This window comes from Harpia harpyja, chromosome 3 (genome assembly GCF_026419915.1).
Source record: "Harpia harpyja isolate bHarHar1 chromosome 3, bHarHar1 primary haplotype, whole genome shotgun sequence".
NCBI lineage: Eukaryota > Metazoa > Chordata > Aves > Accipitriformes > Accipitridae > Harpia > Harpia harpyja.
Genome location: NC_068942.1, coordinates 58,320,289 through 58,343,225, shown reverse-complemented (window position 1 = coordinate 58,343,225; position 22,937 = coordinate 58,320,289). Strand labels below are relative to the sequence as shown.

General features: G+C 40.4%; 1 protein-coding gene across 1 annotated transcript; it reads left to right on the top strand.

The window, feature by feature from the left end:
* Window positions 1–1,572: 1,572 nt before the first annotated feature.
* Window positions 1,573–19,538, top strand: SNW1 (SNW domain containing 1). Its single transcript, XM_052782838.1, has 14 exons — window positions 1,573–1,729; window positions 2,784–2,937; window positions 5,429–5,590; window positions 10,800–10,895; window positions 10,988–11,094; window positions 11,883–11,987; window positions 12,081–12,150; window positions 12,845–12,910; window positions 14,158–14,274; window positions 14,629–14,770; window positions 16,471–16,567; window positions 17,377–17,494; window positions 18,534–18,697; window positions 18,775–19,538. Exons 1-14 carry the CDS (start codon window positions 1,716–1,718, stop codon window positions 18,977–18,979), a joined length of 1,617 nt encoding a protein of 538 aa, XP_052638798.1. The 5' UTR covers window positions 1,573–1,715; the 3' UTR covers window positions 18,980–19,538.
* The last annotated feature ends 3,399 nt before the right edge of the window (window positions 19,539–22,937 follow it).

Here is a 22,937-nt window from a genome sequence, read left to right as displayed (position 1 = left end):
TGACAGATGAGTTTTGCTCAGGAAAATTATTGATAAACGATGTATGTCAAAGTCTTGTATCTTTAGCTTTGTCTAAAGTGCTCATAAGAGGCCAGCTGTCTCGGAGAGAAGGGGAAGTATCTGTCACTCATAGAGGTGGTAACAGAGCTGCTGTCACCACAATGCAAAGCCAAAGTCTGATTCACACTGGAGATGACAAGAGTTTTGGCATAGAACGACTGCAACAGGACTGTCCCTACCTTCCTCCAAATCTCCCCCATGCTAGAAATTGTAGCAGATTAATTTAGTCTGCAGGACTAGTCTGCCCTGCAGATTAGAAGATGGTAAGACAGACAAAATGACTAGAAGACTGCAAGACAGACATTTAGTCTGCCTCATAGTCTTCCTGCCTCTTACAGTATGATTTTTTTTATTTCTAATAAAGACTGTGTTTGTTTCTTAATCATTCTGCCCTTTTCCTCTCTGGCCAGCTTCTGTTTCTCTTGTAGATGAACCATCCCTAGCACAATGGGGCTATTCTCCCTTTGATTCACTAGATGCTAACATAACAATAGCAGTTACTAATTAATAACTAAATTTCTTTGTTTATATATGGTACCGTATACTGCCACTTCAACACAAATAGCAACTTACTCATGTAAAGCTCCACCTAGTTCCCATCTACTACAGCTCGCTGAAAAGTATTTTTCCCCATTCCATGTTTTAACTACACTCTAAAAAGCGCATCTCTTGGCTTGCTATGTAACATATGGATGCCTACAAAAACAGACAGTATGACTCCTAGCATTTAATACGCTAGTTTTTATTGTTAATCAGTAGTATTTTTACACCACTTTCAATCTCTTTTTACCTTCTCTCTCATGTCCCAATATCTAAATAGCAGATATCAGAGTAAGAAATTTTGTTCCAATCCATACGCTCTGTATTTTCTGCTTTTTACTTGGACACCTTCAGCTAGATGACCCATAAAGCTACTGAACTTGTTGCAATCTATCTGAATAGACAGGATGTCGGGGGGGGAGGGGATATATTACTGAGCGCCTCCCTTTCTCTTCTTCTTCCAAGCGTGCCTATGGGATCTGTATTGCTCTTGCTTTTCTGGTGCAGCCTTCCTGAACTGCGCCATTTCCGTGGGCTCCGTCTCCTCTGCCCGCCTTTGCCGAGGCCAGCAATGCCCGGGGAGGTACCCCAGCGGGACAGACACCCAATACGGGAGACACCGCGCATCTTGCTGGGGCGGCGGTTCACTGGGCTGTGGCCGTCAGGCGGCAGGCCCAGGCCCGGGCCCGGCGTCGGGGGCACCACGCAGCCCGGCCGGCTGCCGGCCCCGGGGCTGGCTGCCGCCTGCCGCAACCCACACCTCGCGGCGGCCTTGAGGCCAGCCCGCGCGGACGGAGCTGTCCTCCACCACCCTGGGCGCCCCAAGTCGGCCCTGAAGGAGGCAAACGCCCAGACGGCCGCTCCGCCCGCGGGCGCAGCCATCCCCTCACGGCCGCGGCGCCCCGCTAACGCCCCGCAGCGCCGCGGGCCTGGAACGACGACACCCCCCCGGGCGCCTCGCGGCCCGCCCGCATGCGCACCATTACGCCGGGTGTGACGTCGCCCAGACTACAATTCCCAGCGAGGCGCGGCGGGGCGTGGCGCGTGCGCAGCTGCCGCCGCCGCCGCCCCTTCCCCCGCGGCCTGGCTGCCGAGAAGACGACGGAGGCGGCAAGATGGCGCTCACCAGGTGGGTCTGGCTGGCCCCGACCCCCCCGGTTGGGGTGACTGCTCTCCCTGGCCTGCCTGCGGCTTCCCAGCCGCTGTGCGAGGCTCCGGCCGACGAGGGCGGCCGCGCTCCGGGAGCACGCTGCGGCGCCGCGGCCTCTCCTGGGCAGTGGGCCCGCCGGCCGGTGAGGAGGCCGGGCCGCGGCCGGAGGGGGGACGGCCAGGGCCGGGCCGGGGCTGGGGGAGCTGCCGTGCCCTGCTTTGTCCTGCCTTGGCGGGAGGGGGTGTTCGGCAGTGCCCCTGGTTCAGGGCTCTGCCTCCTTCGCGTGTTTTCTGTGGGAAGAAGGCGCTCCTGCGCCGCGGCTGGAGGTGATCGGATCCGTGGGGGCTTCATCGAGGTCTCCTTACCGTGAGCGTCGGCGAGAGAGATCTTTGTTGCAAGCTACTGCCTCTCTCGCAAGGCTCAGGAGTGCAGCTTCAGTGGCTGCCTTGGAATGCCGGCTTTCTCGGAGGCGGAAGCTTCCGTAATAAACACGTAAAAGGGCTCCGTAGTCTGGACGAGCTGAAAAATGGGAAGTCAAGAAATTGGGGTTCGACTTTTTGGCTTTGGCCGGGAGGTATCTGGCGTTAAGGGAGGAGGTGGCAGGCAGATATCTTTCTAGGCGTTTGCTTTGGGAGTCGTTGGGACCTAGGGACGTACTTTCTTTTTCTGCTCCGTAGTGGTGGAAGAATATGCAGTGGTATGTGACGTTCCTGCTGGAAAATGGGTATTGTCACGCTCCTGTTCAAACATGATGTGAATGTGCATGAATTTGGTATCAGTTTTTATAGGAATCTGCCAGAATGCTGGCAGACCACATGTTGCTTTTGCCCCTATTATCTCAGAACTTACTGCCCTCAGGTTTATGAGTGCCATACTCAAGTTTCATAAATTGTTTTTTAATCTGTATAGAGTGATTGTAGAGAAAGTAATAATTTAGTAGTAGACTCAAGCATAGTTGAGTGTCACTGAGTGAAGTTATCAGAATTAACTTTTTATGTCTTTCTTTTTTTGGTGTCTGTCTATGGATGTGCAGTTTTTTACCAGCTCCAACCCAGCTGTCTCAAGACCAGCTAGAACTAGAAGAAAGAGCAAGAGCTCAAAGATCTAGGCAGACTGCTCTAGTCTCGTCGCGAAGGGAACCTCCCCCATACGGTTACCGGAAAGGATGGATACCACGGGTGCTAGAGGTAGATATTTAAATTCACACTGTAGTAGTGTGTCTGCTAATGGGGAAAAAAAGTACATTTTCTGGAGTAGAAATAAACTCTGAGCATCTTGAGTGTAGCTCAGAATTGTGCAAAGCCTTACCACATGAAGCATTTCCATCCAAACCCCTTGATATATTCTTGGCTTGGGGGAAGTTGTTCTAATTCACCAGATTGCTTAAGACATTTGGTGGTAAACAGGACGTTATAAGGATCCTTCCCTTCAGAGGTTGTTGTGTTGTAATATGGAAATAGGTCTATGGTCCTTTCAGTTTACAATCTGTGAATGCAAGTATCCTCTGAGAAAGACATCTGTATTGTTCCTCTGTCATTGTTTGTTAAATACACGTTCCAAATTATAGCTGGAGTAAGTCAACATGTGTGTATCAGAGAAGAGAATGCTTATGTGTATTTTGTTCATAGTGTAACGAAAGATAGCTGCTCTTGGGGGAGGAAATTGTTAGAGTTGGAAGGAAATGTAAAATTTGTCAGATATTCATTGTCTAAGTATGTTCCTGGCAAAAGGGGTTTGGACAACATTGTGTATATTTAGCTGTAATCCTTGCCAGTTTAACATAATTTCAACTGGAAATATTAAAAGGTAGAAGAGAAAATACAGATGTATAGCTCTGATTACAAAACTGTTTTAGTACAGTTTCTTACTGTGAGCCACAAAACCTTGCAGATTTTGAAATGGTACTTGACAATAATATCTGAGACCTGCTCTGATGAGTCACAAGCCAGTGTGCTTGGGATAAGGCATGCTGTTGAGGTTTTGATACAGTATTTCATGTATGATCCTGCATTGTTTCCAAATACCATAATTTCATGAGCTAGTAACAGCCTTGCCCTCATTTATGTTTGAGTCCCATTTTTTTAAAGGTCAATCCAATGCTGTACCGTGGTGATTCATTAGTGCTAGATAAGGTGACTTCAAATAGTAGTTCCAGTGGTTCTCTAGAAGAAAACATTTTTATGTAGGTTCAGCATTTACTAAAGCATAGGATGTTAAAAATTTACCTCCGTTACGCCCAGTGTAGGCCTTCCCTACACTGTTGATTACTAAAGTTAGTATTTTAGAGCTTATTCTTTCTAAACGTTAGTAAAAGATCTTAAGAAGTCAGGTGATAAAGGTTTTCAAAGAGTTTCCAGCATCACTGGGCCGCAAAGTGATGCACATCTCAAAAAGACTGTTAAGGACTCCTTTCTGCCTCATAAACAAATGCAAATTCTTCAAGAGCGGTAAGTGTTTCCAAAGCATAACCTTTTTCCAGTGATCCTGGAATGCCATTGTTGGAAAAAAACAAAATCTGTTCTTAATAGATCAAGGGTTATGCACAAAATTTTGAGGAATGACTGACTTTTGTTTTGCCTAATACTTTGATTCTGTAACGAACTGTTGAATGTGGGACATGCAGGGGAAGACTTTAAATAACTGAAGCTATATTTCAGTGAGCACTTAAAGATGGCATAAGCATGTTCTTCTTTGGAGGGAAGTGTTCTGCTCATTCATTCCAGCCTCAGTCCATGCTCTCTGTTGCAGTGGCGTTAACTATTTGGTCACCTGGTGATCATGGAGGGAGATCAATCTACCCAAGACACCCACTTTTCTTCTTTGATCTGGTTCGTTAATCACACTCTGCATAAGCAGTACCTTTGCAACAGAGGCAGAGGGAGATGTTCATGCTGCTTTAAGCAAATGCTTACTCCGAATAATTGTGTTTGAAACTGTAGCCTGAAGTTGTTTTATGAATAGTACCAATTCTGTGTGCGTCCTCAGTGTTGCTGCGTTAGGATGCTCTGCTTTAAGAGGTCTTTTGGTTATCTGTTCATTAAATGCTTTTACAGCAACGTGTTGAATGAGAGAGGAAGTAAACTTTAAGAATATTGGGCTGTTGGGTGCTGGCCCAGTTTGCAATGTATTCACATATCAGAGTAAGGAAGCAGGATAGCTTGGCATTCGTGCCTTTGTAAAGCTATGAGCTACAGGCTTTGGAAGGAATGGAAAGCTTTTTTAACAATTTGACTTCATTATGGTGTGAAAAGCAACAAATAACCAGTAGAAATTTTCATCCAAAAAATGCTGCTCTTGTAATTTTAGTATTTCCACAGTTGCTTTATTGCAGAAGGTAAACTTTTGAAGTTCTAATTAATAACTCACATGTGAATTAAATACATAGTCATGTGTTGTCTGCAGCATAGTAGTACCTGCACATTCTAGTTAGTGATATGGGCTCTTGCTCTCTGCAGGGAATAATTACTGCAAGATGTCTGTGCAATTCAGTGTCTTTTAATAAGTGTAAGTTCTATAGTCTGTGCTCTCTTAACAGCTAAAATAATAATGTTACTAGAGCATTCTGGCAATGTTTCATTTTGTTAAAAACAATCCTCTCATTCATTCCATTTCCTACCTATGCAAATGTTGTACCATGTTTTTGTCTTTAAGTCATTCACTGCTTTTTCTTTTGTGTAGGATTTTGGCGATGGGGGTGCTTTCCCAGAAATTCATGTGGCCCAATATCCATTGGATATGGGCCGAAAGAAGAAAATGTCCAATGCTTTGGCTGTTCAGGTGGATGCAGAAGGAAAAATAAAATATGATGCAATTGCTCGACAAGGACAATCAAAGGACAAGGTAGTATTTCTTCAAATATGTAGACTGGCATGTATACCTTGAAAAGTTGTATGTACACATTGCATAAACTCATTGGTCTGGCATTAGCCAAATGGATTGTGTCCTGTTTTCTTAAGTTTTAAGACCTGAGATGGTGTTAGACAGACATGAGCATTTTGACTGGGATCACTGTGTGATCTTCTCTGTTACGTAATTAAAAGGTAAGGTGAAAATGGTGAACGTCTCTACACAAAACTTGCTTGATAGCTTAGCAGCTTTTGTTAGAGAGCTTTCCAATGAAGGCGAGAAACTGCAAACAGGCCTGATCACAGGCAGCCTCGTTTCAGTGTGTAGAGAGGGGGGGAGGGGGAAGAAAAAACACAGTTCAGCTTTCAGAATACTACACCTTGTGTCTCATTAATTTAACGTTTGACTCTTCTGGCTGTTTTCAATGTTGTTGGATGCTTTTTTTTTCTTTTTTTAATCGCAGCAGAAAATATTGCCAGTGGTTATACTCCAAAATTTTTGTGTTAAGTTTGGTGATGGCAAGATTCTCATTGAGTTTAAGGGGAACCAACTTCAATTTCCTGTATACAATAGCCTTTCTAAAAACAAAGAGATGACACTTTATCTTGAAGTCTTAACTACTATTGAGGGGACCAGGTACTTGGGTCTCCTAAGTCCACTTTAAGGAGTATTTACGTCTGCCTTTTCAAGTGCAACAAAGTGGACGACATTAAAACTTTTTGATTCTTTTAAGCAGATATTGGGGGCTGGAAGACTGCTGAGGCATGACCAAGTGTATGACCAGCTGCTTGTTATAGCAAGCATCTTGTGTAAAGAATAGGGTAACCCAACGAAAATCTAAAAAGAGAGTTAACTACAAAAGATGTTTTGGTTAACGGATATGAATAGTTGTTTTCAAAATAATTTGACATCTCCTGCTTTAATTTAGGATACCTTGAAAAGCTTATGGTTATGTAATATGCCCTATGTCTTACTGCAGATGAGGAAGGGGGAAACCTATCTAATCATAAAAGCAAAAGGTGAACTTTACCTCTCAAACAAAAAAATAGGGTGAGCTTTCTAGGAATATATAGGGAAATCTTTCTTTTTTAACAGATAATTTTTTTTGTTGTTTTAAATTGATCCTACAGTTGCCAAAGTTGCAGAAAGATAATGCCAACAGGATTTTATATTTAACTAATACTCTGTTGTTGAGTGTCAGAAAAGTGTCACATCTTGTATATCCTTATCCTGTGCATCATAAGTTACTGCAGTACCTTTGAAAAAAAATTAGTTCAAATCAGACTCTATGCTGTCATGTGGTAGAAAGTAGTCAGACTAAACAGAAACAACAGCAGTTGCTGTATTTTTATTGAGGGGACTTTCACTGGGGCTCCATCAGACTTTACGTAGTGTCTTGAATTATTTGTCCAGAGGAAGGTGCTAAAATATTAACTACACTTAAAAAATTTTGTGACTAAATATTTGATACTTGATACTACATAGAAATTTGACTTATCCCAAAGCATAAAAAATTATTTGGAGCAGATAAGTAGGCAAGAAGTAATAATCATACTGATTTTGGGGAAGCTGTAGGGCAAATAAGAAGCAAAAAAGAAAAACTGGTGTAGTTAAACCCTCATTTTTACAACTTGTCAAATATATCTTTACCTACTTGTAGGATCAGATTTAACTTGCGTATAATAGAACTGTGCAGATTGGGATCTAAGTATATTTGAAAAAGATCTAGAAATGATAGACTTTAGGCAAAAATGACTAATCTTTTGCTGTGTCTTATTTGGTTCAGAGTTAGGAAAATACTTAGAACAGGTAAAGTTAAATCTAAGATGTTAACATTTTTCATATTTGATTCATGAAGACCTGTACTAACATTCATTAATTTTCCATGTGGCATCTGTAACGAAGCAGTAATATTCTCATTTTGTAGCCATACTTACCAGGATGGAAGAGATGCGTGGCTTTTCCAAAACTGGGCTCTGTAGAACTGAAATTAAGGTTTCCTAACCCTAAGCTCTGCCTTCTGGGCCAGCTTGATTCTGATTGCATCCAGCTGGATGTGAATGCTGAGACTAAAGATTAAGTATTGTGATTCAAGGGAGAGTAAGACTGGGGGAAAATTAGGTATTTGAAACAATTTCACTGGAAGTAGCTGAACTACTATTGCTTCATTTGTTGTGCAGGAGAGAGGAAAGTATTGGCAGAGATGTTATAGGGAGCAGATCTTCAGTGATCTGTGTTGAGTTGAATAATGTGAAATATTTTCTATAAGAGAGAACTTCTGGTAGTACAGTGTCAGTAGGATTACATACAGAAAGTTTCATTATCCTGAGAGCGGCAGTTGTAATTCAAATATTTCTTCAATCTTAATACTTAGAGCTAAGAGAAACAGATACTTAGCAGCCTGCCAGAAATGAGATGGAGTTTCTGATCCTATTCTATGAGCTGCTTGTTTGGTCTGAGTTAAGCAAATTTTGCTTTTGCTACAGCTTATGGATTTTTTGAAGTTGAATTTAGTATTCTGCTTTCTTGTAGAAGCAGCAGTTCCATCACCTGAACCCTATATCTAGATGGCTTGTCAGCAGTTTCTGCTATTGCATTGGTTCATCTCTCTTGCATCTGTTCCCTTACATATTTAAAAAATAGTTTCTTCAGAGAATTTTCCCTGAAAAATGCTGACATAAATGAGATAGTCTGACAAGCCTTCTGTTTGGGGCTGGCAGAAAGTCTGCTAGACATGAAATGCTGGATAATGTTGACAAACCTGGATGCATGACCTTACAGATTAGAGGATGGAGTTCCATCTGGTTGTCCAGATGAAGGATTTCCAGCATTGGCCGTGTGGTTAGCTCTTGTGCTGCTATAGATTCTTCGAATACTTTCTCTACTCACATTACTAAAAGCCAGGCTAAAATAATGCATCATAATTGATATATTTTGGTGACACTGATGCTCTGCCCCGTATTAAGAAAATAAGGACATATAATTGCTTCCTGTGTTTTTATTAAGACGAGAGAGAGTGAAATCAAGGAATGGAACTATTAGGTCCATTGTGGTTTTCTGGCAAGGATGACTTTCTGTGCAGTAGTTGGATCTCTTCATGGTGGCCCAAGGCTGTGGCTTAGATGTTAAAGGAGAAAAAAAGAACCACAAACCTTACCTACAGTTTTTTCTCAAGATTGTGAATTCAATTGAAACATTTACAAGAGTTCCATTGTTGAAGGAACTCCTGTCACAGCAGTGGAACAGGTCAAGAGAACATGAATCAAAAGTGTTCTTTACTCATAATGTGTTTGCCTTGTGGTAGAGCTTGGTTTGAAAGCTTATCACCAATTTTTTCTCTGATGTGTGTGCCAGGCTTACAACCAGGTAATTGTAATGCCTTCTAAAATGTTATGTGCTTCATATGGAGAAACCATTGTTTGACAAGGAAGCAATTCATTCTGCAATGCTTGATGGTAGCTTCTTGATTTACATATAGGATTGATGAGCGCTGTACAGAGCTGCTTTGGATATAGAGAATAAAATATGTTGACGGGAGGGATTTGTGTCTTACAAATGAAGAAATTTCCATCAAGACACTTGTGTTTATCAGGTGTCTTGTGAAACTCTGAATGTGATTGATGTCTAAATCCTACCATGAGCTACAGTATCTTAAACAACTAGTTAGGTAAGATTGTTTTCTTTCTGATGGCATACAGTGGCATGCAGATTCTAATTGCTGCCGGTTAAGGCTGCCCCAACCAGCCAGGGAATCATGTAGCTGTACCAAAAATTGAGCATTTTGTTTCTGCCTAGGAGATTCTGCTTTTTGGTAGCCATCAAAATGAAATAACTGAAACACAGGCTGACGCTTCCTTTAAAATGTCATCGGTGAAAAATGGTGGTGGATGGGCATACTACAATATCAAACAATCTGAGTCTCCTCTTTATCTTAGATGAATAAAATGTCTCAACATTACTTTTAAAATAAGGTAAATATCTAGAAGAACGACAGAGTGCAACATCTTTATGTGCCTGTCTATATCACCTCAAAAAAGGACTCCAATAAGAACATGCAAGTGTATCAAGTTTTTGAGACAAAAATTTTTGTATTTTCAGGCTAGTTTAATCTGTATTATGGATTTCTTGCATATTAATGCAGCTTGCCATTTGCATGCAATACTTTAGGGTTTAAATAGTTCACGTAGTTCATTTGTACCTTGGTGTAGTGTATTTTTTAGAGCACCTCTTGGACTTTTTTTATTTTCTTTTTTGTCTTCTGGGATATTCTGAGCTCTTTCAGCATACTTTGTTCTTCATGCAGCAAGACGCTTGAACTTAGAGTTAATTACCTTAGAGGAACACTGCTCTTCAGATGTCCTTCATTCAGCATCTGAGAAGCTAGGATATTATTGATACTAATTCAAAGGATTAAAATTTTAGGAGTGAAGGCTGAGAAGCAGTAAATGGCTCTTGTGTGACAAATTAATGCTGAGGCTAAAGGTCAGTTTCACAGTTGGACATGCACTTCATAATGAACTTGAAATAATAGTTGTAATGACTTTTAACCCTTTGAACTAAGACTTTCTGATGTTATTTTTTGGACAGACGTGAAGCATTAATGCAATACAATAAATTTTTCCCTGTAGCCATTTAATAGTGTTCTTTCCCTGTATTTAAAATTGGGGCTTAAAGCTACTGAGAGCTGCTGCATGTTGTGTGAAGACTGAAATACCTATGTAAGGGAAGGTGTCAAGAACAGATTTCTCAAGCATTTGTTTTTTCAAGGAAATGGCAAGCACAATGAAACAGAAACATCTAGATGCTGAAAAAGACTTGTATCAAATTATTAAGTAAACCTTGAAAACAGAGGTACAAATGTGGATTTTTTTTTTTTTTTTTGTCTGTCTTGGGGACCCTGAAAAAGGGAAAGAGTAGGAAAGGGAAGCAGGAAACTAGTGTCTGATCCCAGCTTTCAGAGTGATTTACATAATTATATTTAATCAAATTGCTTCTTTTCTTTGATTATTCCATCTGTAAAATGGGGTCCAGAGTATATTCTTTTTCCATGGGAGTCATTGGAGAAGATGTAATTGTAATGCATTTAGAGTTGTATACAAGTTTTCATTAGTACCTAAAGTATAATCTAGGCCTGAAACATTTCCTTTGATACATGTACATTTATTCCTATTTGCTAGCACTAATAAAATGTAATGTCTTCCAGGTTATTTACAGTAAATACACAGATCTTGTGCCAAAAGAGGTCATGAATGTGGATGATCCTGAACTGCAAAGACCAGACGAGGAAGCAATTAGAGAGGTATTACATGCACTGATGTGCCTAGTTATCAGTGGTATATTGTATGTCTTGCATATATGATGAGATGCATATTGTGGTATTTTTGTCTTCAGATAACAGAGAAGACAAGAGCAGCCTTGGAGAAATCAGTCTCACAAAAAGTTGCAGCAGCCATGCCGGTTCGAGCAGCTGACAAACTAGCTCCTGCACAGTACATTCGGTATGTAGTGCTGGTGTGTGTGTAAGATGTTGTGTTATGTATATACATACATACATATATATATATTTGATGTATTTTGAATTAACCCACTAATGATAACCTAGTTTGAAGTGTGTTGAAATATGTCTTAACATGTCGTGAGTTGTGGCACTTTGTGGAGGGGTTATTGTTTTAGCAAGAAAATACAGATGTTGTTGGGGAGCACTATTAATGATGCCACTGTTAATGATACTGCCTTAAAAATGGAGTCTTTACTGGGAGTTTCAAGCCAAGACAAGGCACGTAACAAAGTTCTTCCCTCGTATAAAATGAGCAACTGGAAAGAATTGGAATTACTGGGAGGCTGATACTTATTTATGATGATTTTCTGCCATGAACACAGGAAAATTCCATGGCAGGGTTAGACTTGGCTTGAGGTAAATTCTGAAAAAAGTATGTGAAGAGGTTCTTAATAACCAGTAAGTAGTCACCAGGGATTCACAGACGTAGGTAAAGAGTATTGTGTCATGCTGTGTGTGCTCTATTAGTTTGTTTCCTCTACTTCAGAACCTAGGTTGAAACAGGAGAATGTAGCCCTGGGAAGATACATTCTGTCTGGTGTAATTGATTCTCTGCATTCAGTCCAGTATCCTCTGTGCAGTTACCTGCTCCTGGCATACACAGCAGAAAAGTCTTAAATTGGTGTGGATAAAATGAAAATGCAGCTAGAGCATTGAACTGACTGAAAACGGAGGTGGGCAAGGAATATCTAGCTGTGTGCAGAGAACAGAGTGCTTTGTTTTACTCAGGTACACACCATCTCAGCAAGGCGTTGCCTTCAACTCTGGAGCAAAACAGAGAGTTATTCGGATGGTGGAAATGCAGAAGGACCCTATGGAGCCTCCAAGATTCAAGTAAATATTCAAAATTTGTTCACAGCAAATAGAAGATTCTGAAGTGTATTTCCATACAACATACTGATTGTAATTGTTTTCCTAATTGTTCAGAATTAACAAGAAGATTCCGCGTGGACCACCTTCTCCTCCAGCACCTGTAATGCACTCTCCTAGTAGAAAGGTATGAAATGTCATAGCTGTTCTCAGTTTTGAATTCTAGATGGGTTCACAAATTCTATTTTGTTCTAGTTCATTTCTGTGCACCTTCTCCTTACTGTTCTTTTGATGTGATGTTAAGTGATAAACCTGGTGCCTGGTGCAGGCTTTTTAGGTTTTTTTGTTTGGGCAGTTCTGAAACTAGCTCTCTTCCTATTACCTTGTCAAAGGTCAAGTAGATTTCTCATGTATTTTATGCAGGGCTGCATTATTGGAGTTGTTCATGGCATAGATGAGTTGGCTGAGGCTTTAGCCTTGGTACACTGATGCTGCTTTTAGACAACACTATTAGGCTAATCCTTAATAACACTAACTTGTGTTATTAAGGATTAGCTCCTTCCGAGAGATGAGCGTAGTGGTGGTTCATCAGTTTCCTACATCTTGAACTGCTATTAAATGTGCAAATGTTAACAAGCTGGCCTGTGTGACAAAAGTTTAAGAGGATGGCTGAAAAGCTGTCGTTAGTTTATTCAATGTTGGCAAAGGTACAGTGCAGAAATGAACATCTTATTGCTGCTAAGAAGAGTTGGGTTTTTGTAGCAGTGTCCTGAACTTTGTACTCTAATTTATAAGTAGTTTCATAGCTGCCTTTGAGAAAGAAAACAGTATTTCCTTTTGCTATAAATCTAAAGATGACTTTGCTGCTTCTTTTACATCAGATGACTGTGAAAGAGCAGCAAGAGTGGAAAATTCCTCCGTGCATTTCAAACTGGAAAAATGCAAAGGTAATTAAGTTGTCATAAATCTATCTTTCTAATGTTGCACCCTGCTGGGAGACTTCTATGAATGATATAAGCTTGAATAATACTGGTTTAAAACCTCTAGAGTTAGGTAAACTAGGCTAGGCTGCTTCCAGCATGGAAGAACTGATTGTACAACTCAGTTTTTCTCTCTTTGGCATATAAGGGTTGTCAGATTGACAGGAGTATAGAACTGAGAGAGAATATGTTACTTCATGGCAGAGATCATGCATTTTGAGAGACAAAAATGGCATTAGTTAAAATCCCCATAATAGTGCAGTATGTGGAGTCTGAAACCAGAGTCTCTGGAGGTCACAAAGTAAAGCCATCTAAACTGAAAAAGGGAAAGGTAATTCATAGAGAACCAAGCATGTTTCTTTTTAAATTTCTGGAAAGTTCTTGTTGCATTCTTTCACTGATTAGTTTTCATCACTTAGCTATTTTTATTCCTTGTTTGAGTAGGTATGTCCTGTCCCTTTGATTTTTTTCAGTCAGTAAGTTTATGTTCAGAGAGAAGGAGAATTTATGATTTGCTGCAGTAACTGGTCTAATCATTCTCAAACTTACCAAGCAGTTGTTGTGAGGCAGCCTCTTCAAATGGAGGAAGGAAAGGCTGCATGTTTGGATGTTATTTTTTTTCCTACCCCAACACAGCTGTATAACTGGGACTGATGCTAATTAGTAGATCAAATTTTACAGATGCTAAAACCAAAGCAAAAATTTTGTAGAGCTCGCTAAAGAATCTTAAAATATAATCTATAAATAATTTTAGGTTTCAGTTTTTGAAAGCAAAATTGGCATTTAGTGTCTCTTACTTTTGCTGGCAGCCTTGCCCCTTACTTTCTCATTTTGAATCAGCTAACCTCTTAACAGATGTGAAAACAGTTTAGGGAAAACCATTTTTAAGCACAAATGGTAAAACAGCTTAGAGACTGGGAAAGCTATTATCTTTAACACAAAGCAAAGGGTGGACCTTATCAGTCAAAAACTGTCATTCGTACTAAAATGTAACGTGAAGGGAAATGGTGATTCGGATTTGGGGGGAGTGTAGAATTGGAGCGAAGCTTTGTATTGCCTGGTATGAATTTGAAGTACATATAAAGGAGGTCCATTGAGGCATATTAATGATGGGCTGTGAGTTTTGTGGTTTTGTTTTCTTACACAATAGATAATGTTGGTTATATACAAATAATGTTAGTTTCTGTGATTAACTGCCTCTGTTTCCACTGTAGGGTTACACCATTCCATTAGATAAGCGTCTGGCTGCAGATGGCAGAGGATTGCAGACTGTTCATATTAATGAAAACTTTGCCAAGCTTGCTGAGGCTCTCTATATAGCTGACAGAAAGGTCAGGTGGTTTTTTAAACTGTTTTATTCCATGTGGTTTTACCTTCTTTGTATGTTTATGTCCTTGGGAAAATCAACTGTGAATAGGCTATAGCTTCTCATTTATCCTGCTGCTTAGCTAACATAAGATGTAAGGTCTTATTCCCAGTGTCTTTGAATCTGTGGCTCAGTGTGGGTTAAATTACTGGAGGTCATGGATCTTGTTTCTCAGCCCCGACTGCTGTGGCTGTCTGGCTTTGAACTTCCCCTTTGTGGCTTATTCCTGCCCTGCTTACTGGATAGCTCCATGACAGAAGATCTGCTTGCATCCCAGGTGCTAGCTTTCTGTCTTTTTAACTATGTCTTATGTGTGCAGGCTCGTGAAGCAGTAGAGATGCGTGCCCAGGTGGAGAGGAAGATGGCTCAGAAAGAAAAGGAGAAACATGAGGAAAAGCTCCGAGAAATGGCTCAGAAAGCCAGGGAGAGAAGAGCAGGGATCAAAACCCATGTTGAAAAAGGTACATTTCTTTGTTATTAAGATGCTGTGGGTTTTTTTACCACACCCTGAAGTGTGGATTTGGAGAAGTAACATGAGAACTTATAATACCTAAATATCCACAGTAATTTCTAAGCATGATATCTGTTCTTCATGTCTTTACTTGATCAGCCAGTGAGTTTGGTTAATTCACTGGCTGGCTTGATGGGATCTGGATTTGAGCCTCACAGCAGTATGTCGGTGTATACAGATTTAGGACATTGTTGAGAATTTCGGGGTTGTTAATGGATCAGTGCAAGTAATGGCTTTCATGGACTGTTCTAAACTATTTTTTTAGAAAAGGCTTGTTGCAGGTGAAGAGCAACTTTGTAAACAAAGAACTGTAAGTTTTCAAAGATGGTAAATGCAGTATTCTGTCTCTTGCACTGTTATAACTGGTCTTGCAGAACTGTATTTCTGTTGGCCACTAGGCCCAAAAACTGCTAACCTAACTAAATCATAACCATTGTGATAAGTCTTATGTTTTGATTGAAATGACATTTCAAAGATCAAGCAGCTGAACTTACAGAGCAGTTATGATCCCTCTAAAGGATGGAGGATATGGTCATATATAATGCCAAGTCCTGGAGCTGGGATGGACTAACCTCTTCCCAACAGGCTGGGGACTGGCTGCCTGAAGAGCCACTCTGTTGAAAAGGCCCTGGGAGTCCTAGTGGACAACGTGCTAAATGTGAGCCAGCAGTGTGCCCTGGCAGCAATAATGCTAAGGGCATAGTAAGCTGCATCTGCAGGAGCATAACCAGTATGTCAAGGGAAGTAATCATTTCCTTTTACTGGTGACCTATTAGACTGCATCTGGAATACTGTGTGCAGTTATGGGCTCCCAGGCACAAGGCAGACAATGATAAACTAGAGTGAGTTCAGTGGAGGGCCATCAAAATGATCAGGGGGCTAGAGTATCTGTCTAGTCAGGCGATGCTGAGATAATGAAGCTTGTTCTGCCAGGAGAAGACGTGGCTTTGGGGGCACCTAATGGGAGCTTTCCCATATGTACAAGGAGACCATCAGAGCTTTTCACTGAGCTGCACAGTGAAAAAATGAGACAGTGGTCAAAAGTTGAAGCAGGAGATTCCAGCTACATGTGAGGAGAATAATTTTCACCAGGAGGACAAGCAGCAGTGGAACAGGTTGCACAGGGAGGCTGGCAATCTCTATCCTTGGAGGTTTTCCCCACCTGAGTGGGCAAAGCCCTGAGCAACCTCATTTGAATTCAGCACTGATCCTGCTTTCAGCAGGAGATTGAACTAGACCCTCCCTTCTAACCTGAGTGATTCTGATACTGAGTCACAGAATGTTCTTCAAAGCACTTAGATGCCTGCATGTTTGAACAATATTTTTACACTTAAAAGTATGATATGATGATCTGTAAGTGTTTTAGGATATTAATTCCTAGATGGACAAATATTCTAAGCACTTGAAAGTTGAGAGGATATAGTTGTTGGATATGTCTGCTTTAACTCTTGTCAGGGGCAGTTAATAGCATGTGGCATAAAAAAACTGGTTTTCCATGTGTTTGTTTAAAGTGTAACATTTTAAATAGTGCTAAGGGTCACTTCTCTTCTGTAAAAGAATACTGAATTGAATCACTGTGACAATGTCTGTGGCATAGTTAATTCAAACTTCAAATATTTGTCTATAATGAGCAATCTTGCATTTGTTCAGAGGATGGAGAAGCTAGAGAAAGAGATGAAATCAGACATGACCGGCGCAAAGAGAGACAACATGACAGAAATCTTTCCAGGGCAGCCCCTGACAAAAGGTAAGTTACAAAAGAAAGCTGCTTTATTCCTGTACTGGCACTGACTTCCCCACTAGAGAAACTATTACACTGGGCTTCCCTTTGCTTGATGCGAGTGCCTGAATTTTACCTTGTGGAGATGCTCACTGGTATGAAGTACTGTTCACTCATTGTATGAAATGGTATTAAAGTGTTAGCATACTGCAGTACTCTCTTCTAAATTTAGATTTTTACAAATGAATGGAGGAGGCAGAGTTGTTGGTTTGGGGTGGGTTTTTCGTTAGCAGAACTTCAGTATATTCAGCTTTAATTGACATGCTGGCAGCCAAGGTTGAAACCTGGACCCTATCACTTCAGTAAGACCAGAGTATCATTAGTGGCTTTGTTTCTCAAAGCTGTTCATTTGAAGTCAGCCTACATTCATCAATCTAAGCTTAAGTATATTGTTTGCCCAAGCCAGTGATATTTCTGAGCACAAATGGTTTCTGGAGGCTTAAAATCTCTAATATCTTAAAATGAGATTGGCCTTCCCAGAATATAATTACACTGGTTCTTGCAAAAAATAAATATGACATTTTAGACCAAGTCAGCTTGATGTAAATTGCAGATAGCGGAAAGCAAATTTAAATGTCATGCCCAGCTGAACGTAACTTTCCCAAATGTTTCCTTTGCCAGGAGACAAATTTTAAATGTTACCTAGTAAGGAAGGGCAACAGTCAAAATCTGGCTCCTGAGGCAAATTGTTAGCAACCAATACAGGAACAGGTTGCAGTTAAGCATGTCAATAAATATGGTGTACAGACCTAATAAAATATAAATTTTTAATTCAGGTCAAAGCTGCAGAGAAATGAGAACAGAGATATCAGTGAAGTTATTGCCCTAGGGGTACCCAACCCCAGGCCATCCAATGAAATCCAATATGACCAGAGGCTGTTCAACCAGAGCAAGGTAAAAATACCCTTCCACAGCTGTGTAGCTTGCTATGAGAACATGCTCATCCTTCCTTAGTGGGTATGGCTAGAATACTAAAGGGACCCTGTTTTCATAGTTGGTGTGGATACACTCTGAAAGAAAAAAATCTACATAACTGATTGGGAAACTATTGATCTCCTTTATCCGTAGCTGATGCAACAAAAATGGAATATTCTGAATGCATAACTGGATTAAAGTGTTTTTGTTGTGCTTTTTCTCACTGGGGAGTGGGGAAAAAGAAGCTATTTTGCCTTCAAGCTGCAGTGACCTCATTTTCTTCTTTTGTACAAATGTAGTGACTGAATAAGGGAAATCTGCTCTGAGAGAGAAGCAAGTAAATACTTTCTATTCCCATTATTGCTTATATTAAAAATCCTGAAGATATAAATAGTTCACAGCAACATTTATTTTCCCTGAACTTTATACTATTCAGAGATGAAAAAGTAGATGAGGCTTCAGAAAGTCCCTGAATAAACCTGCAGTTTTTCAATCATTCTTTTCCATGTCTCCAGTGAAAGACTTGCAGGCAGAGGGGGAAAGCTGATGAATCAAAAGTGAACAAGCAGGCACTTGTACTTTCACAGTTTACATAAGCTTCTGTGCGATTTGGATCAGTCAGCTTAAATCATGTTTTCCAGAAATTCTGAATAATACAAATTTCTGTATGGTTGTACTTGGCTATTATAGACAGCTGTACTTGCAGGGCAGGCTGAAATGATCCATTATTCTGAAATATGAATGGCCTGTAATCCTTCCTGTGGCTTTCTGGAAGAGCAGAAGTGGCCCTGACTGGGGCTTGTAATGATTGTGTCCTGTTCTTGGGACTTAATCCCAGACCCAAAACACTCATATCCTAATGAAGTGCTTGAACTCATTTGAAATCAATAGTAAATCACACAATACTATCTTTGTGCATCTGTGTGACACTATCAGTGTATCTTGATGTTAAAATAAATTAACTGAAGTTTTGCAGTCTCGTTTATGTTATAATGCTGCTGTTCTTTCTTCTTCACAGGGTATGGACAGTGGCTTTGCTGGAGGAGAAGATGAAATTTATAATGTTTACGATCAGCCTTGGAGAAGTGGCAAGGATATGGCTCAAAACATCTACAGGCCAAGTAAAAATGTAGATAAGGACATGTATGGTGATGATCTAGAGGCTCGAATAAAGACCAATAGGTAAGAAAATAAAGTTAAGAAGGACATGTAATTAGTAGTCTGAAGTTACAGTCAACTGAGTATCATGTCTTCTGCAGGTTTGTTCCTGACAAAGAGTTTTCTAACTCGGATCGTAACACCAGAGGGAGGGGCAGAGATGGACCAGTTCAATTTGAGGAGGATCCATTTGGTTTGGACAAGTTTCTGGAAGAGGCTAAGCAACATGGTGGTTCTAAACGGCCATCGGACAGCAGCCGCCCTAAAGAACATGAGCATGAAAGCAAAAAGAGGAGGAAGGACTGAGTGCCTCTGCTCCTTGAGAGATAGAGTAAATGGACTGCAAGCTTGGACTTTATGCAAAAGGCATTTTTAATATCAGAGGTGTATAGAGGGATGGCGTTATAACACAGCAGTTCACAACTCTTGTCCTGTGGATATATATACACACCCTAATTCTTCTACATAGGACAGCTACCCTTGGAGAGCAGAGGAATGGAGAGTGCTTTGAAACATTTCACAAGGGAATTGTTCTTTAGCAAGGGCTCTGACTTTGCTGATTCCCTGTTGCCCAGCATCTCAGGGTAAGAATGTAGCCCCTTCCTACAGCTTTGGTTTTTGTAGGTAGCTAAAGCTTTTACTTCATTTGTTAAAAGCTTTCCTGCTGTATATAATTATTGTCTTATGCTGTAATGGATACTAGGGAGTTTATGATGCAGTGTTTCTTTAGTGTGGCTATACAGTTTATTTGAACAAGGAGGGGAAACAGCTGGATTCTGTTTTAAAACACATACTCATTCATAGTTTCTCAGTAATCTTTATTTTAATTTCTTTACATTTAGTGAAATAAAGCCTCCTTCCACCATTCACTCACTCTGATTCTTTCTTTGACTGCGTCTTCTATGGGGCTCCTGTTTGAGAGCAAGCTGAAAACAATAGAAATTATTCAAATTAGTTAGGCAAGAAGGTTTGATATTTTTCATTTCTGATCTTCTAAAACATTCATATAGAAAGTGGAAGATGGGTTTATAACCAGTTCACTTTCATGAGCCATAACCACAAATGCTAAGCTCCTGATGGGAAAGTTGAATATAATTTGCACAGCAATTGCTAGTACTATCAGCAAAATGCATCTTAAAAGCTTGTGCTTTCAAGTGGAACTAATAGAAGGTAACTGTCTAAACCTAGCCTAGAACAAAGTGGGAGAAGTGCTCACGTATTTTGCTTCTAGAGAAGCTTGCATTTTTGAAGAAATGGAGAAAGCTAACTACTGCCTGCCTTCTGCTTTTTATTTCACTATAAAGAAGCCTCTTAGCTCTTATACCTCTTGTGAGAGTATAGTCCTCGAAGTTTAGGCAGTTAAGTGAATGTGGCTGTCTTACAGCTTCAAGAATAAAAAGCAGCAAAATAATTTCCAATAAATTGACAGTAAACACTCATCTGGCTGGCTTATCACAGTTTAAGACTGAAGTCAGCAAACCATTCCTTAATTTCTGCTTCCATTTTTGCACCACAGTTGTAACTCATAGGTCAGCTCTCCTCAGGAATAGGTACTGAAGTAACCACAACCAAAGATGACTTCTGCAGTAGTATGAACTATGTCAAGCAAAATACTTCATCACAGTCACATACTGCATCCCTGAAGTCTCTTGCCCATTCATTTTACTCTTGCCATCTTCTAGCACTGAAGTCTCAAAATTAGAAACTAGTTGTCAGAAGGATATTGAAGAATTCTTATTATTCAAAGACATGAATTGATCATGTGTGTTATACCAGCCTGCTTGCTGCTCATCATTTCACTCTGTACTACTAGGTCTGAGTAGCTAGGTCAGCTGAAGCACATGTAAGTCTACAGGAAAATCCCCTTTGTAATTTGCCCCTATTTAGTGAACACACTAGATGGAAGTTTCTAATGATTTTGATGTGAGACCTCTTAATTTATTAATGGCTTTGGGCAGCCATTGACTCACTGTGCTTTTATCCTTATTGGTCAACACCACTGCATACTAAATGTTTGGAGAGCAGTGGGATGGCCATTTCTTTGCTCTGTTTACTACAGTGAAGCTAGATGATAGAGTTGTCTGGCTCTATTGGCCAGTCAATGACGGGCAACTTTGTATGGGTACTAGACCAAAGGTTTTTGACTGATGGTGTATGCTGTCTTTTGATACCATACACTAATGCACTGAGATAGATTGCCAAAGGGTCGTATTTTTTCCTTTACTGACATTTAAAATGTTAGAGACAGCAAGTAAAAAAAAGAAAGCTACACTAAAGCCAATTTAAAGTTATCTTGAACACATAAAAGCAGGCAGCTGACTTTTCCTGTACGAAATGATAGCTGAAGAAAAAAAAGCAGCTTTCACTGAAGTTCAAAGCTTAGCTTTACATTCTTTGTCATCCTCCCCCTGCCACCCAACATCCAAATTAGGTTTTGGAATCCACCTGCAGAAACCTGTATTACAAATAATAACTAGCTGTGTGGCAGTTCCTGAACAATTTTACTGCATTCACAGTCCTTTAGCTTAGCATAGCAGGAGGTTTAGATCTCTGGTATGTGATCTCTGTGGTATCTATATGGTCTCAGACCCTAACGAGTCAAGTTGAGAGCAGGGAATAAAAAAAAAAGTGTTAATGATTTAAAAAAAACATTAAATGCACATTAAGTGGCAAAATGCTTAATCAAACTTGGAATGAGTATGGCAGTATTTTGATGTTACTGTGTCCAACCAAAGGCAGAATTAAAGAGCTCAACTCATTACATAACTTCTTTAAAGGAATTAGCACGTTACCTTGGCACCTTCAAGTATGTGAGAGTCCTTCTGAAACACATTCTGAACATCTTGTGGACTTGAGAATTTAATCCAGCAATAACGTCTGTGAAAGCCTGTATCTTTGTCCTAGTTACCAGTTTAAAAAATAAAATCCAATTACTGCAGAAAATATTCACATAGGCTGTTAAAAACTTTCTACAGATATTCAATTTTAAGGATTCAGAAATTATCAGAGAAATCGGCACACTTGCTGTTTCAGAAGCGTTTTTCACACTTTAAGACATTTACTCTCATTGACAGCATGTGAGGGCCTAGCAGAGGCTGTTCTGCATCCCTTTCTTTCAATTTGGGTCCACCAATCATAAAAAAATTTAAGGTTTTAAGGTATGGTTGAAGACTGGAATAATGCATAGCCGGTTGTTTCAAACTGCAGTAGTTATCTACTATTAAGCCAGTCACAACAGAACTGACATTTAAATGGCTGCCTGATTTGAAAATAAGCCTGCCACAGTACTTGAAAAGCATTCAGCAAGATAAAGCAGCTGCTTAAGGCACTAAGAAAGCAGGCTACAATTCGAGATGACAAGCATTAACCGCACTGAAAAGAAAAAGAAAAGTTACTTTTAAGAATAATTTGCCAGCCAGAAAAGACAGTTGTCAATAAAGAGGAGATAATGCAGAAAACCTAAGTCTACCAAAGTGCCTTTTATCCCAACTCTGATCCCCATCAGAGAGTTCACAACAGCTCTGCCACTCTGATCATCAGACATGGCTGGCAGTACTTCGAAACAGCAGTGAAGTTCTCACCCACAATGTACTGTGGTCACACTACCCGGTTTCAGTATCCCAGTGATGTCTTAGTTAGATGTCTGATGCTGCTGGCAAATTTTTGTACCTCTGGCAGCTTTAAGCATTAATGAACACTCCTAAAATAATCACCAAATCAAAACATACACACATGCATCAGTTCAGCTTTAATCAGCAATGGAGGCAGGTTTATGGTAAGCTGCTAGCCTTCACTATGAAGCAATGCACTCTGTTCTGGGCCTGAGGAACAGAGCATGGCAGATAAGACACCTAAGCTTCAGTGTTCAGAAATAAAAAGACTGTTTCAAACTATCTTTCTCCATTTCCGAACTAGTCCTCAACTGATAGCGAACCCATCAGCTCACTAACTGACATTCACTACACACTGAGCTTAATTTAGCAGGCCATTACATCACATGGAGAAACACAAGCAGGCAGGAGAACCTCTACTCCTTCAGCAATGACCTGCAACTTACTCATAACAGAGTGGGAAAGGCACACTTTTTTTTTGACTGTTCACCTCTAAGAAACTGCACTAGATACTATTATCCCCAACCTACATGCTCAGAAGATAAATAACCTAAATGGCAGAGCCATTAACAGCTGACAGCTTGGGAGCATCCTGAAGAGGCTGCAGTTTTTGTGTTAGCCCCACACTCTGGATGGGTATGAACCCACAGGAG